At 41.1% G+C, this 17,066-nt stretch overlaps 1 protein-coding gene across 2 annotated transcripts in view; it reads left to right on the forward strand.

The window, feature by feature from the left end:
- The window catches only part of LPAR1 (lysophosphatidic acid receptor 1), a 125,197-nt gene that overhangs the window by 73,452 nt on the left and 34,679 nt on the right, over positions 1–17,066 (forward strand). For both annotated transcript variants that reach the window (XM_087869485.1, XM_045814785.2), the window contains one exon: positions 1,658–2,405. In XM_087869485.1, the coding sequence (XP_087725611.1) occupies positions 1,667–2,405 (739 nt within the window). In that variant the 5' untranslated portion in view covers positions 1,658–1,666. The remainder of the gene's footprint in view (positions 1–1,657; positions 2,406–17,066) is intronic.

Here is a 17,066-nt window from a genome sequence, read left to right on the forward strand (position 1 = left end):
AAGAATGGGAAGTGTGGTGAGTAATTAAAATGTATCATTCATTTCCAAAGGGAGACAGTTCTGAGTAGTTACAAAGTTCAGGGTGTGACCATGGGAGTGGGCAGCTGCGTTGTAATGGAACAGAAGGTCATTAGGGATGAGGTCAAGAAACTAAGAGGCAAGAAAATTAGATGAAATAGCCAGAGGACTGGCAAGATTTGGGGTGGAATGGGACATGACAAGCCAGGTTCTCAGATCTCCAATGAATGAGACTTTTTGGAAGGTACATAAATTACCAAAATGTGTAAGACATGGTCTTCACTCTTTTCTTGGGCCATGATCTCCTTAAGAAACAGACAGCTGACAAATAATGATACACATGGTAAGTGTAATGATAGAAACATGATCTAAAAGCTCTTAGAGTCTAAATGAGGAGAGACTAAGTGTCTGGACAAGTCAGAAGACAAACCGTTTAATAAGCATTTCTCACTCTTGGAATGTTCAGTGTTCGGTAAACATTTATGCACAACCTGTGGCTATTCAGTAGAACATCAGATCAAAAATAGTGGTTAAAACTCATATTTGCTAAGTCATTGGCTAAACGTACAAGATAAAAAGAAAAAGTTAGAACATGAGCTGTCTTAAATAATTTCTGATTCTAGGAATCTCAGAAAAACTCAAGGCTTCAAGAAAATGGTTTATTCTCTTTGTTGTGTAATTTTCTTGTTTTTCCTTTGTTACCTTTTAACTTCTAATTTTATTTTAATAGTTTTATTGACTATATGGTTATAAACTTGCTCAGTCCCTTTTGGATTCAAGTGAGTATGATTAATAAATGAGTGTATGCCAATTGATGCTGAAAAATGAGAAAACATGTAAGAAAACCTTATCACTTCCCATTTTGGAAAAACTTGAAGTACACTTCACTTTTTGTAGAGCGGTGTCAAAGTGTCAATTGCTCTTTGGAGGTTACATTAGGTAACATATTAGGTCCTCTAAAGAGAAAAAAGTTCTCAAACGTCATAGATTGGTCGACAAATGCTATTCTGGGGACAAGGAGTCATGGGGGTAGACAGTGCTGACCACAGGAATGTCGAACAGCAAATGTTGGCTTTGGGCAAAGTAGCTTTGATGCATAGTGACCTCTTTGAAATGCTGGTTCTGATGGTCCTTGTGGGGACTTGCATTACAAAGTGTTTGTCACAGATCGAACATACTATGTGAGAACAGAAACACAGAATAATGGAGCAATAATACCCTATGTAAAAACCAACTGTGTTTACAGATGCCCTAAATAACAGGTCAAAATAGGTTTCACGATGGTAAATATTCCAATTGCAATTCCCTGACAGTCTCGTGTATTTTAAGCAAGATTTCTGGGCCGTGTGGCTTTTCTAGTAGACTTCAATGACCTGCAACCACCAAGTACAGACCTTGTCATTTATTTAACTCCGACCGTCTTTAATCTTGAGGACAGTAAGGCACTGAAAAGCCCTGGGGTTTCAGCATAATAATAGAATGTTATGCAGGATCAGATTTTCAGATTCTTTGCTTTTGTGTGTGTGTGTGTGTGTGTGTGTGTGTGTGTGTGTGTGGCCACATTTACCATACTATACATCTTTAAATTTGGATCTGTGGTTTCTTCTTTCTTTTTCATCTTTCTTCCTTTCTCTTTTAGTTCACAGCCATGAATGAACCACAGTGCTTCTACAATGAGTCCATTGCCTTCTTTTATAACCGGAGTGGAAAGTATCTTGCCACCGAATGGAACACGGTCAGCAAGCTGGTGATGGGACTTGGAATCACTGTCTGTATCTTCATCATGTTGGCCAACCTCCTCGTCATGGTAGCAATCTATGTCAACCGCCGCTTCCATTTTCCTATTTATTACTTAATGGCTAATCTGGCTGCTGCAGACTTCTTTGCTGGGTTGGCGTATTTCTACCTAATGTTCAACACAGGACCCAACACTCGGAGACTGACGGTCAGCACGTGGCTCCTCCGCCAGGGCCTCATTGACACCAGCCTGACAGCATCTGTGGCCAACCTACTGGCTATTGCAATCGAGAGGCACATTACGGTTTTCCGCATGCAGCTTCACACACGGATGAGCAACCGGCGGGTGGTGGTGGTGATTGTGGTCATCTGGACGATGGCCATTGTCATGGGCGCTATACCCAGTGTGGGCTGGAACTGCATCTGTGATATCGAAAATTGTTCCAACATGGCGCCCCTCTATAGTGACTCTTACTTAGTCTTCTGGGCCATTTTCAACTTGGTGACCTTTGTTGTCATGGTGGTTCTCTATGCCCATATCTTTGGCTATGTTCGCCAGAGGACTATGAGAATGTCTCGGCATAGTTCTGGACCCCGGCGGAATCGGGATACCATGATGAGTCTTCTGAAGACTGTGGTCATTGTGCTTGGTAAGTTTTGTCTTGGCTGTTAACTTACTTAATGGATTACCAGTGTCTTAATATAAAACCATATTAATTTATGGTAGACAAATGAACATACAGGAATTACAAAGGGGCTGAGGCACTTTATAATAAATGTCTGGGATGAAGTCAACATACAGGTCTTTCTATAATTGCAAAATTGGTTTTAGGGAAATGTCTCAGTGATGTGCTTTAAATGATATGATGTGAAAGAGGTCATTAATGAGTTTCGGTATCAAATATTGAAATTACCAGCTGTCAAAAGGTTTCCTTACGGCCCCAATTGTATTACGTTTGCCTTGTGGTCTCTTTATTACAGATTTTCAGATGGTAAGTGCTTCTATATACTATGAATATGCTCTCATATATAGTTATTTTTATGAGACTCTTTCAAAATAAGTTATCTTTCCCAATTTGTAGTTGTAACTACATACAGGGAGGTAAACACGCAAAGGTTCTGTATGGATTTGCTGCACAAAATAGCATTCTATGACCAGATTTATGGAAACTTACGTTTTCATGAATTTTCTGTTTTCAGTGGTGGAAATTCACATTTCAAGGTGAAGAGCAAGATTTTATTTTCTATACACTCAGATAACTTTTGCCTTTTGCTGTTGTTTTTCTTAGATGTAAACTCATGGTAAGGATCAGGGGATATATTTATTCATTTGTGTACTCAGAAAATAGTTCTGAGCACCTAATACGTTCCAGACCCTGTGCTGACTCCTGGCCAGGCACCCAAGAAGAGGACGAGCACAGAACATTTCTTTTTGAGCTCAGAGTACCTGTTTTAGAAGTTCGCCCAGTGAGGGGCACCTGGGTGGTGCGATAGGTTAAGCATCTGATTCTTTGTTTCAGCTTGGGTCATCATTTCAGGGTCGTTAGATCAAGCCCCATGTTGGGCTGCATGCTTAGTGTGGTGTCTGCTTGGGACTCTCTCTCCCTCTCTGCCCTCCCCCCCACCGCCCCCATGCTCACTTTCTCTTTCTCTCAAATAATAAATCTTTTAAAAATAAAATAAAAGTTCACCCAGTGAGAATTTGTTTAAATAATTATCCCATTGAATTACATTTTTTCCATAGTAGGCTACATTCAGACTAATGTTTGCTCACAATTTAAAAATATTTTTAAAAATCTTTAGCATTTCATCTTTTCCCATGGGAATTCAGTGGACACTTCCTCTAATGCTTGTCGTATCAATTTGTAGAGCAGTGTTGAATGAATGTAACCTGGATTGGTGGCTCCTCAGAAACTCTGGGACTTCTATTAATCTGAGCCGCTGGAGAGAGAACCCTGATTATGGCTGACTAAGCTGACGTTCTGGTTGGCACATCAGTCTCCTCCACTTTGGTTAGGGTGAATGCCTCCAGGAGAACATACCTGAGTATCCTGCTTGTGACCCTCTGGTATGCCTCTAAGAATAAAAACAAAGCCTTGAAATTGCTGACTCGACAGAAGCCCTGCCTTAGTTTACCATGATATGTTATTTAATTTCATACATAAATAACGGAGATACTTTACTTTTTCTGCATTGACTGAAATATTTATTTACTGATGTTCTGAATGTTGGTTGAAACTTTTCATATGGGTGTACTTTTTCTATTATTATCTCAAGTGCTGCTTATAGTTCATAGAAACACCAGTAAACACTGTCTGCTGAACTTGGACTAGGCACCCGCCAAGTTCTTGTTTTAATTTTACCCTTTTTATAATGCCTAGCACCTTCTGGTGTGTAGTAAGCTTTAATGATTCATATAAAATTAACTTTTGTGCCTCATTGGATTGTTTTACAGGCTAAATGAGAATTATTTTGAGGGTTTAGGGGGCAACAGTCTCGATCTGCCTCTAAGTGCCCCTCCCGCCTCACCATGCCAACCCTACGCATGAAAATAACACAAATAATGTTGCCCTCTGAGGTTTAAACTAGTAGCCTCTGTAAAGATTGAATATGTGTGACTATCTCTGGAATAAATAACATTATTTCTATAGGGATGTGATGGAATTTTAGAATATGGAAAACTCTCATCAGGGTGATAGGTGAAGAAATTTGCTGAAGCAAGACGTGTATGTGATTGTAATATGGGAAGGAGAAATTAAATGGACTGTAGCCTTTTTGAAAAAAGCAGCCAGAGTGGGAGAATGGGTGGGGTGAGGGGTTGGGTGGTTGGAAAGCTTAGACTAGGGAATTTCCCATCCTCATCAGTCGGATGTCTGTCAAGGTGATGCCTGATACCATTCATACAGTGTGTTCCTCTGCTCGAATCCTGTGTAGTCATAACGATTACGTGGCGGACTGGCTTGGTCTTACAGAAAGAAATCTAGTCTGCTTGAAGCTCTTCTCACTGTAAATTCGCTTATTGACCATCAGGTTTTGTGGGTTCACAGTCAGTTTTTAAACATCTGCCTTTTCTGCCAGTTTGTCAGCTTTGTGACGGCCGGCAGGGATTGTGATGACGTGTTGTCCATCTTGTCCACATTACTGGTCATCGTATCTGACACAAAGTAGGTGATTATTAAGTAACTGTTGCATGAGTGAATGTGGTGCAAAACCGAGTCATTGAGCCTCAAAACCGAGGACCGGGGAGAGCCACGGTGAACTCACTAGGCTGGTGCCATGGTATTCAGCTGTGTGGCAGAAGCCAGACCTAGCTACACTCCTATCACGTTAGGTGCCCTCCAGTCAAATGCGACGGCTTGGGAAGTGACTCAATAATATGTTTATTTTGCTTTCATTTATTGGGGAGGGGGATTAAGGTTTAATTAATTTTGTTAGAAACCTTCAGTTTCCATTTTACCACGTCAGAATGACCTCGGGGTTTCTGACCTGTTCAGTTCTCATGATCGACAAAATATGTGCTGGTCAAGTCAAACATCTTTGAGATGTATCATGGCAATACCAGTAGCAATTTTTCAGCACAAGGTTGTATATAAGCTACTTTTGAGTACTGAATCTTAATGTTTTTATTTGTCAAATACTTATGTACCATTAATCATGTGCCCAGCCCTACTCTACCTGAGAAATTAGTATTTGGAAAACACACACACACACACACACACACACACACACACACACAAAAGAAAACAAACAAACAAACAAAAAACAGCCCTACAGAGCATAGGTACCATTGTCTTCACTTTGCAAAGGTGAAACCTGAGGTATGGAGAGAATGGGTAACATGCCCAGGGTCACACAGCTAGTTAAGGACAGAGGCTAGAATACATTTCAGGCACTCTGGTTCCAGAGCCTATGTGGGGTGTTGTTTTGTTTTGTTTTGTTTTATTTTTAACCTCCGTGCAGTCCTGCCTCTCTATAAGAAAGACAACTACGGCACAGGCTGTATTTTGTTATAAAGTTCCAACAGCTCTGTGCTACTTAATTGAAACATTGTGATCCCATCCGTTGCCATTGCTCCTGCCTAGCTGCCTGGTGCCTTGTTTCCTGTGATGAGGAAATCTTGAAGGGAACATTCCTTTCCTTCTTTTCCTTCTGCTAAAGCAGCTCATGGTGGTGGTTTTGTTAGTCCCTTTCTCCTGCTTGGTGTTGGAGCACCAGGAACCAGCTGCTTCTGATGGAGGGAGTGTTTTGCTCAAGGTGTGGTTCACTTGAGGGTTCACGGTCCCAGCAAGAAGTCATGTAATCCTTCCCCAGGCTTGAATTCTCCCTACTTGACTTGTTCCAGGAATTCCTTTTGAGTGTGTTCCGTAGCTGAATCAGAGTGGCGGTCGAGAAGTTCTTCCTTATTTGACCACAGTCTGTCTTGAGTTGTAAGTCCTTGCCTTTCTTGATGTATTCCTCGTGTTGACCCTTGTGTTGGGGATAATTAGAAAAGCACAGAACCAGGATTTGGAAGGAGAATAATATTTACTGTGTGGAGGTCTTGGCATCTTAGTCCCCGGAGAAAGTAAGGGACATAAAGCAAAATAAATCCAGGTGGGGCTTATCTCTTTGGGGAGCAAAAAGGAGTCATGGTTTTTTGTAGTTTGATCTGCTCTGGCTGGAAATGATCACCACTGAAGCCAAATTACTACTTATCACCTGTGTACCCCGTGCCGGGTATACTCTGCATGTACCATTTATCATCTTACACCAAGGAAAGTTGTACTTCCCCTGTTTTATACTGAAGGGAACTGAGTTAAGATGGGGCAAGGAACTTGTTTAGGATCACCCATTTTGTAAATGGCAGAAGTGGAATTGGGCTGTCAGGTGGTCGTAGACCATGACCTACCATCACAGGGAACTAGCTGTCCACATGCCATACAAGAAACTGTTACTGGTGGTAATAATAGTGGTGGTGACGAGCGGAGTTGAACCCATTGTTTTTTGTTCGCTCTGATGAAAGATAATTTAGCCAGTATCCTGTTAGCAAATCTTTTTGTACTTCTCAATTTAATTCAACAAACGTGTTGAGTGCTAATTACGTGCTAAGGGATAAAAAGACGAAGAAGGTAAACTCCATCTTTCCAGAGCTTGGGTTGTAGTAGAGAAGATAAAGAGCTATGGAAGCAGCTGGGGCCACGTGCTAGTAGAGGTATGGACGTGGTCCCAGGTGGAGGGAAGGGAGGCCTCCCATAGAAGACAGTATGGAGCTTGCCATTCTATAGGATGGGGGCAGAGAGGCTAAGCAGTAGCAGGAACGTTGCTCCTCCCCTTTGGGGAACTGAAGTAGTCAGGTGTGATTACATATGGTGGGCGTGCTGGAAAGTTTTGACTAGAGAGTCAAAGCCTTCATAACATACCGAGGCATTTAGGCTTCCGTCTGTAGGTGATCACAGGTGGTTAGGGGTTCCCCAAGATAACACCAATTCCTTGTAGGGGTTACCATATGATTTATCATCCAAACTGAGATGCTTTTGGTAGTGAACACAGGCACTAATTGTTTGGGACACAGGAGCAACAGGTGTAAGCCAAGTCTGGTCAATGTAGGATGTGTGGTCACTCTGCTTCTAGGTTCTGCTTTTTGTTTGTTTGTTTATATTCTTTCCACATTTTATTTTGGCCTTTTAAATGGAGATTTCAACACTGGATTTGATCCATTATATAGATGGTGAAGAACTTTTGTTTTTTGTTTCTGTTTTGTTTTAAAACAAGGATCTTTCCAGATTTAGAATTTTAGAGCTGAAAGAATCCTTGTAAATTAATTACAAATAGTACCCAAAAAATTACACCATCCAACTGCCTCCTTTTATAAAGAGAGAGACTGCAGCTCCCAAGCTAATTGAGAAATTTAGATCTGAGTTCTCTGGTGGCCCAAGCCAAGATCCAGGTTTGTTGACTTCCAGAAAGGTTCTGTTCTTACTGCATATGTCTCCATGTTGTTCAGCCCCATCCACAATTTCCATCATTTTCTTCCTTGTGAATGTCAGCATGTATTTATGGGGCTAGCCAGCCAGGACAAGAGTAAACATTGTGGCTGTAAAGGTACCTGGCACCCACAGAAAGGGTCACCTTGAATTTGGCCTCATTATAACCACTGGTAATCTTTGTCATGACACTTGGACAAAAGTCCTTGGAAACTGAATTACTTACACAGTATGTATTTTTTACACATATTAGCATCCTGTCAGCTTTCTTAATAACAGGAGTTGTATTAATTTCTCATTTATCTTAGTTTTTTATCAAGTTTGTTTTACCCATGGGGTGTGGCTGTGTGTGTGTGTGTGTGTGTGTGTGTTTTCTGTTAATATTCATCAAGGTAGATGACTCTGGGATCTATCCTGATTCTGCCATTAACCATCTGGGTGATTCTGGGCAAGTTACTTTCTCTGTGCATTAATTTCTTTGTTCTTTCATCTGTAGGAGGAAGTTAGCTAATTTGATTTCCAAGATTACAGTTCTCCTTATTACTCTGTCAATAAAATGATAAGGACATAACTATCGTGAATCAACCATGTAGAATTCTCTAGTAGAAAACACAGACATAGGAATGGAATAATAGCAAGGGATTATGCTCTTTCTCCATATCACCTTCTTTAATAATTAGATATCTATTCCCCATTAAAGGGAGTGGCACATTTATAGAGGATAATCTCAAATGACTTGTTTTGCTTTCCTCTCCCATAGAGAGCTCTGTGCCGGGAAGAGAAGGCTTCCCAGTTCATCCCGTTGCTAGAGGAAAGGAGTGGATACAAGAGGCTCTTAGTCCCTGGCCACTGGTGACCAGCTACACATCCTGTTTCTCTGCAGAGGAACCAGAGCCACCCCAAGTCTCCTAAGGTCCCTGTGGCATCCCTATTAAGACCTCTTTGAGGTGGAACCTAAGAGAATATTCATGAGAGCCCCGATTGTCTGGCCAGCCACGAGGCTGGCTTGGCACTGTGGGTGTGGTCGGGAGAGACACCCTACAGAAGCCCCACAGTGCTGCCCAGACCCCAAATCCTCGGCCCTGGTCAAAAGTGAAAACAACTTTCAAATACCAGTTCTTTATACCCTTTTGTTGCCCAACTCCATTCAAATATTTTTACTCAGAAGAAACTTTTAAACAGAAACAAAAAACCAAAAATACCACATTAACCTAACAGAGTTTCTTTTGAGGTGTGGATGGAGCAGAACATGAAGCTCTTTCTTATTTTAGGTCTGATTCAGACTTTGTATTCCTGGGGCTCCGGTCCGTCCCCATGGGAGTGCTGCACAGACATTTGTCCTTGTCGTTAAAGGTCCTAAAAGATGCCGGGATTCCTTGAACCGTGCGTGATGGCCCCTGGGAATCACTGTTGCTGAGGGCTTGAGAGCTTGGGTTTGGAATAAGGTAGGCCAGCGTTCAGAATTCGAGTTCTGACTCCTCTCTTACTGGTTTCCTAACCATGAGCGGATGATTTAATCTCTTTGAGCCTCAGTTTCAGAATCAATAGAAGAAGGATCGTAGGACCTTTCTCAAGTGATTAGAAGCACTCGATGAGCTGGCTCACGTGAAGCAAAGGTAGGCAGGGTCCGGCTAATAGAAAACACTCAGTGGTAGCAAATATCCTCATTGCTCTAAGCTCTTGTGGGCATGTGCGCCCTGCCCCTTTCTCTCCTTCTGCCACACCCACAGACCAGCAGACGTGCGACAGTGGATTTGGTGGTCGAGATGGTGCTTCCTTTTTAGGACATGGTCTAAGAGTCCTACTGCGTTTTAGCAGGTGTGGGCTCCAATAACAGTCTGTACCTTTTTTTTTTTTTTTTAAAGATTTTATTTATCCATTTGACAGAGAGAGAGACAGCCAGCGAGAGAGGGAACACAAGCAGGGGGAGTGGGAGAGGAAGAGGCAGGCTCCCAGCATAGGAGCCTGATGTGGGGCTCGATCCCAGCACCCTGGGATCACCCCCTGAGCCAAAGGCAGACGCTTAACGACTGAGCCAGCCAGGCGCCCCAACAGTCTGTACCTTTAATTCGGGCTGGCCCTTGCTTTTCCAGAGATCCGTCTGTACTGCATCTGACTTCTTGAGCCTGGGCTCTGTGTACTGAAAGTCCTGTTGGCATCATCAGTAATGGCGGTTTTGACCTGCTCACTCTCTGAAGATTAAACGGCATTAACCTTTAAAATGCATTTTGAAAAAAAAAATAAAACGAATTTTGAAACGGAACAGGCCACTCTGCCAGTGCCTGTTAGAAAGGGTCATCAGGGGGCTCCTGGGTGGCACAGTCGGTTAAGCATCCAACTCTTGGTTTCAGCTCAGGATGTGATCTTAGTGTGGTGAGACTGAGCCCTGTGTTGGGCTCTGCGCTCAGCTCAGAGTCTGCTTAAGACTCTCTCTCCCTCTAATGCTAAGTGAAATAAGTCAAGCAGAGAAAGACAACTATCATATGATTTCTCTCATCTATGGAACATAAGAACTAGGATGATCAGTAGGGGAAGAAAGGGATAAAGAAAGGGGGGGTAATCAGAAGGGGGAATGAAACATGAGAGACTATGGACTATGAGAAACAAACTGAGGACCTCAGAGGGGAGGGGGGTGGGGGAATGGGATAGACCGGTGATGGGTAGTAAGGAGGGCACGTATTGCATGGTGCACTGGGTGTTATACACAACTAATGAATCATCAAGCCTTACATCGGAAACCGGGGATGTACTGTATGGTGACTAACATAATATGATAAAAAATCATTAAAAAAAAAAAAAAAAGACTCTCTCTCCCTCTGCCCCTTCCCTCCCCTCCCCTTGTCCCCTCCACCCCATACCTCCCCTCCACTGCTCTGCTCGTGCGCTGTCTCTCTCAAATAAATCTTTAAAAAGGGTCCTCGGTTCCTTCAAATGGACGTGCTGTCCTTAGGGCACAGCTGGCAGCCCAACCACCATTTAGGGTACCATTCTGTTTGCTTTTGACCTACAGTGAAGGACCATGTTTGGCATAAATGGAAGAATAGCCAGAGGATAGGGTCATGACACCTTACTGCTGTTTCCTATTCAATCCCAGCTTTACAGTGTGACCGCCTAGGAGCACTTTAGTTGGGGCCTCATCACTGTTCACCTGCAAAGAAAAGGATAAAAAGATACTTAACTCCTAATCTCTCATTGCTACTTCATTGGTCTCCTTGGAGTACCATTATGGACATTCCGGCACCTAGCAAACTCGAGGTATGTGTTGAATAAATAAGTGAAATAGGTCTTTTATTCTGGATAGAATTTTACAGGCTCCCTAGTAACAATGGAAACACACCTGTATAGCTTGAAATTCAATGTAATTTATTAGTGAGCCTCATTCAAAGGAGCATTTGTTATAAGGTAGTTATAATGAGGCAGTTCTGCATCCTGCCTGTCAAGGACATTTTTTTTAGGCTAAGTTCCAGTGTGAGTTTGTTAATAATAGTTTGTTTTGTCAACAAACATGTATTAAATGTCTAATAGGCCCTCTGTGAAGGAGTCGGGATGCAAAGATGAGTGAAAATATGGGCCCTGTTCTCAAGGAGCTCTCGTTTTAGTAGATCAGGATAGAAAATTTAAATAAATGCAAAATAGTGTGGTAAATAAAATATGCAGGGTGCTATGGGAATGCTGCCTTCCAATTGGGCAGTGTCAGGAAAGACTTCATGATGGTGATTAGGAATTACATCTTAGATGATGTGTGGATTACCACGTGAACCCCAGCAAAGAAATAATTTCAATAAGATACTCTTGGTACTCTGAATTGAGCTAAATATTCAGTCACCTCCTTATATTGCAATTAATATGTCACTTAGATATCACAGTAACTCCTGTTATTCTTGCAAATCTGGGGGCGGGAAGGAAAGCTTGCATAATTTTAAGACAATATTGTGTGTATCATCTTCTTGCCTACGTTTTTATACTGGTGTAATACATTCTTTTTTTTTTTTTTTTAAATAATTGACCGTAGTTAGCAGTTTCACATGACATTGTAAAGTAAATGAGTTTGACTAGCTACTGACCTGTCAGGAAAGGGATGAATTTCTATCTGTGCAAATCAGCATCCTGTGGGCAGTAAGAAGGGCTCTGTAGTGACATGTATGTTTCAGGACCCGAAAGATTATTGCCAGGAAATATCGACACCTCCACTTAACAGTAAACACACATACGTGCATGGGAATTGCCAGATTTAGCAAATAAAAATAATGTTTATGGGACATGCTAACAAAAGTACTCCTTGTTTATCTGAAAGTCAGATGGAACTGGGCATGATACATTTTATCTGGAAACCCCAGTACACACAGGGGTGGATGGGAACGGAAGCATTTTAGCTGGCAATCAACTCTCTCTGCATAGATTTTTCTGTCTTACGAGTTTCCATATCATCCTGACATTGATTTAAGTACATGAAGGGTTTTTCGTATTTATTATTTCTGATTTTTATTTTGAGTTGTCTAGAAATAAAGGGACATATCTGACTTATAGAATCTTCTGTCTGTGTCTCAGAGGTTACGTAGGCTTATGAACATACCGTATACCACATACATCCAGGGCGAAACTGAATTATTCTCTCCTTTTACATAGTCTTCGTCATGCTCTTTGAAAAAAAAGTATTTTAACCAAGTTTGTTTTTCCATATAAACAAAGGATTTTTTTTCTTGTGTTTGTACCTTTGATATTTTTTCCTTTAAGGTCTAAATTACAGCCTTCTGCCGCTGAGAAGCTACTTTTTATTCATGTATTTTAGTGCAGATGATAGTGTCTAGACTGAGTGTGGTCATGGCTTTACTTAAACCCTGGCAGGTCTCCTCCGCCAATAGAGGAGTTTTTGTGATGATCCAAAGCAAATAAGAAGTTCTAATAGGGTGACACAGCACTAACAGGGTCTTTTTGAAGAAGTGGGATTGAATCTGGCATCGGGAGACTGGAAATTCATGGCTTCAGCTATTTATCCTGCCCAAGCAGACCTTTGCGGACACAACGAACACTGCATTTTAAGCAGGGTTTTCCATGAGTTCATTCTAAATGGGTATTTCTGCACTTCATGCGGCTGGCGTGAATTCATCTGTTCGAGTTATTTTCCTTTCTTTTAGGAGAGGGAAGATACACTTAGGAGCCCAGCCTTACAGGACCTGCCCAGGAAACTGATGAAGTGAAAAGTTGACGAGCTTTTGCTGCAGCCAGCAAGCGATTCACCGTGTTACGCCGCAGGGATTTGCTTTGCTAACCTTGCTGCGCACGTGGTGCCCTGGAGCGCTCCTTTGTATGTTGCCCCTGCCCCAAAGGAAAAGCCACGCTACAGGAGCTGGAATTAGTGAGTTTCAGAACAAAAACAGGAGTCTGTATTTGGACATTCTACAAAGTACATATATAGCGATCAAATACACAGAAGTTGCAGAGATGAGAGGCTCTAGCTTTGTTTAATTTGGCAAATTCTAATGTCTTGCTTGGGGGTGGGGGGCAAGTGAAGACGTTTTCATAAAAATAAATTATTTCCAGGGTACCATGCACGTACTCTAGCATATTTCCAAGTACCAGTACATAACAACATTTTATTTAAAATGCAAGAGAATGGTGTGGAAACGAACTGTGAGTAGTAAGTGTAGGATAACAAGACCATATAATTCTATAATGGAATTTCTTTAACATTGTAGTTCAATCTGATTGGGTTCTGTCACTTTAAAGGCTAATGCCTTGCGTAAATTTAAAAGACATTAGAAGCAGGAGCAGAAGAAATCAGAAACAGAATTAGAAAATGCACTCATTTATACGTTGATCTGTCTATAATACATTATATAGTAAGTCATCTAACTCTTGCAGTGTAATACGTGTCCCGTGTGTTGTCCCTCAGCAGTCAGACTTACAACTTTAATAATAGTGTTGTAGGTAGCTTTATTACTCTGTAACTTACTGAGGTTATGGAATACTTGGACCCATTGTTTTGTGTAGACCTCAAAGACATTTTCGTACTGTCTTTATAAGTATAGATATTTGAATCGGAGTAATATTTTTGTTGAGAATATGTTTTCTGGAGTATATATTAATCTATTTTAAGTACTTCAACAATGTAATATATAGCACAATTAAAGCATCTCTAGTTTGCTACATTTTTTCAGATTTAAAAATCTGAAATTTTTAAGAGAATCATGTTTTTGTATAGATTATAAAATGACTTCATTTATCAGTTTTTTTGAACATACCATATTTTAACAAAATTCTACCATTGTGAGTTTTCCATTTTTCCTCCCACATTGACTTTTCCTTGGCCTTACTTGGTAGCTAAATTTTATAAAAAATACTTGATTTCAGAGGGGGCTAATTAGTAATAAGTGTTATTACAGCTTAGCTGTTAATTTTATTTTTAATTAAGTTTTTCTACCAATTTTAACTTTTCCTGAGTCAATATTTGTGGTTTTGTTTCTTAAAAAAAAAAAAAATGACAATAGTGGTCAACATTTGAGGGCTTACTAGATCAAGACTCATTAAATCTTACTACTTTGCCCCAGATATATATATAATATAAAGATTTCAAGTAAGAATCTTAAACTCTCTGAATTTCAATTCCCTCATCTGGCAAATACGGATAATATGTATTTGTGAAGATCATCTATGATAGTGACTGTGAAAGCTCTTTTTATAGGAAGTGTCACATAAATGTAAGTTATGAATGTTTTTGCAGCTGCTGCTTATAGAGCAGTAACCAGAAAAAAAAAAAAAAAAGTTTGGAATGCTAAGCAAGAAATGTGATGTAGTGTGGTTGCAAAGGCCTGAACTGTATTCTGACTTCCAATCTGCCATGTACTTTGGGCAGTCCACTTAACCGTTGTGATGGTTTCTTCATCTGCACCACGAGGGGCCTCACTCTGTCGTGTCTCTCCACGTGGGGCCCGAGGACCACCAGCATGTGAATCACGAGGGCTCCTGGTTGAACAGGCTGATTGCTGGGCCCCAGCCCAGACTTGCAGAGGTAGAGTCTCCGTGGTGGCATCCAGTCATCCATAGTTGAGTCACATTGACCTGGCATTAAACCTGTCCTTGCTCATGTCTAAAATCTATTCTTCACCTTTCCTACTAAAAGAGACACGTTATGGGTACCACTTACACAGTGAGTTAGAATCGCCGATTGAGCCCATGCGTGTGTGTTTGTAGACTCCCTTTGCAAGCGGTAGAATGAGGAGAGAAAGGTGATGGAGTTTGGCGTTAGGGAGAAAATGGTGTTACTAAGATAAGACGCTTGGCTCTTGAAAAGCTTACTATAACGAAGATTGATGTTTTTGCACTAAATAGACTTTACTCTCAAAATATTTGAAATACCCATGCTGATTGTTACCACCCAAGGAAAATTGGGTTAAGGACTGAAAATGCAGCTGACTTACTCTGAAGATCCCTTGAGAAATCATGGAAGGTCTAAGATTTTTAGTAATTTTCTGTTTGAGGAGAAAGTTTGTATCCCCCCAAGAGTGGAGATAAAGCAACCATGTTCTTTTTTGGGGGGGTTAACCTGATGCAGTGTGTCTACATGGAGACCTTCACAGAGGACAGATCGATTATTTAGTAGTTCACAGGTTACATAAAGAATATTCTGTCCCCACTATTCCTTTATTTTCTTCTAGAGGCAGCCTGGCAGAAAGAGTGTGGCTTTAAAGAGCATAGGATGGATGTGTCCGTGGGTTAAAAATCCCAGTTCCGCTGACATACCAACTTTGACCCTGAGCAATATTTTTGACCTTTCAGAGCTTCTTTTCCCTGTTGGGGGGAGAGCATTACTCATCACTCTCTCCTCAAATGGGGAGGTTATTTTGAGAATTAAATGAGGTATGTTAAGTGCTTAGAATGTTGTCTGGCACCTGTTTGAGCGAACATGCTTTCCCTGTTGTTCTGCATTCATGAAAGTGCCACCTGCGACTGCCTGCAATTAATCTTTTGAACTGTTTTCCCAGGACAATGATTTCTTGGAGCCATTTAGCTGCTTTTATGGGCCTGTATTATCACTGGTGGCATTTTTTACCCTGTCTGCCCTTAGAAATGGAGCTGAGAGCCCTGTATGGGGATTCAGCCCATTAGTTTGTCCATTCATCTATCCATGTAGAATCCGAAACTTGGTGTGGAGTGAGACTTACAAGGATCATGGTATTTATACCCTCTTACAAAGCCAGAAGAACACATGGTCTTTCAGCCTCTGCTCAAACACCTTGGATGTACGGAGCACTCATGTCTCTCTAGAGACCAGACTGTCCTCAGATATAGCAGATATAGATGAACTATTACAGAAATTTAGCCACAGTCTGGGATGGCACTGTTTCCTGGGGTACCACTCACTGGATCTAGTTATTGCCCCTTAGTACCATAAAGAACACTGCAAGTGTTACAAACCAATTCAGTTCACGTGACCTGTATTGCCTTTTGTGTGTTGGAATAACAACTACCAAAATGTGTAATCCCTACTCATTTACCAGTATGACCCAACTACAAGACAGGATGGGAGTAAGGTTGATGACACATGCAATTATGAGGCATCCTAAAGCCCAGTCTGGTAGGAAAGGTTCCATGTGTACATAGATGATTATTAGAAAAGGCAGGTGGCGGGGCGCCTGGGTGGCACAGCGGTTAAGCGTCTGCCTTCAGCTCAGGCGTGATCCCGGCGTTATGGGATCGAGCTCCACATCAGGCTCCTCTGCTATGAGCCTGCTTCTTCCTCCCCCACTCCCCCTGCTTGTGTTCCCTCTCTTGCTGGCTGTCTCTATCTCTGTCAAATAAATAAATAAAATCTTAAAAAAAAAAAAAAAAAGGCAGGCAGTGACAAAAATGCCAAAAAAGAAGTACAGTTAAAGCTATCTGAAAGTGGAGAGAAGGGAGAGAATCCTATCAGTACTATCCAGCTTTCTGCAAGTGAGCTTGAGTTACAGTGTAGGTGATGACGGAGGAATGAGGTACTGTTGGACTGCACTTACCTTTTTAGATACTGCATTCCTTTTTAATATTTATGACTTTTTTTCTTGGTTACTAACACATACTCATCAGGAGGGAAGATTAAGAAAATTAAACAATTAAAATTAAGAACATCTAGAATTCCAAACCACTTAGAGAAAAACCAAGATACTAAAAGGAATATACTGTTTCTTTCCAGTCCTTTATTTTAATGAATACTTTACAGTTGAGATTATACAGTATTGTTGCTCAATTAAAAAAAAATATCCTGTGCTTATTAATGCCATTGAGTAATCTTTGAAAACATGAGTTTTCTTTTTCTTATTCAGTATAATCGGCACACAGTGTTCTGTTATTTTTAGGTATACTATATAGTGA

This window comes from Ursus americanus, chromosome 18 (assembly GCF_024610735.1).
Source record: "Ursus americanus isolate L20-20 chromosome 18, mUrsAme1.1.p, whole genome shotgun sequence".
NCBI lineage: Eukaryota > Metazoa > Chordata > Mammalia > Carnivora > Ursidae > Ursus > Ursus americanus.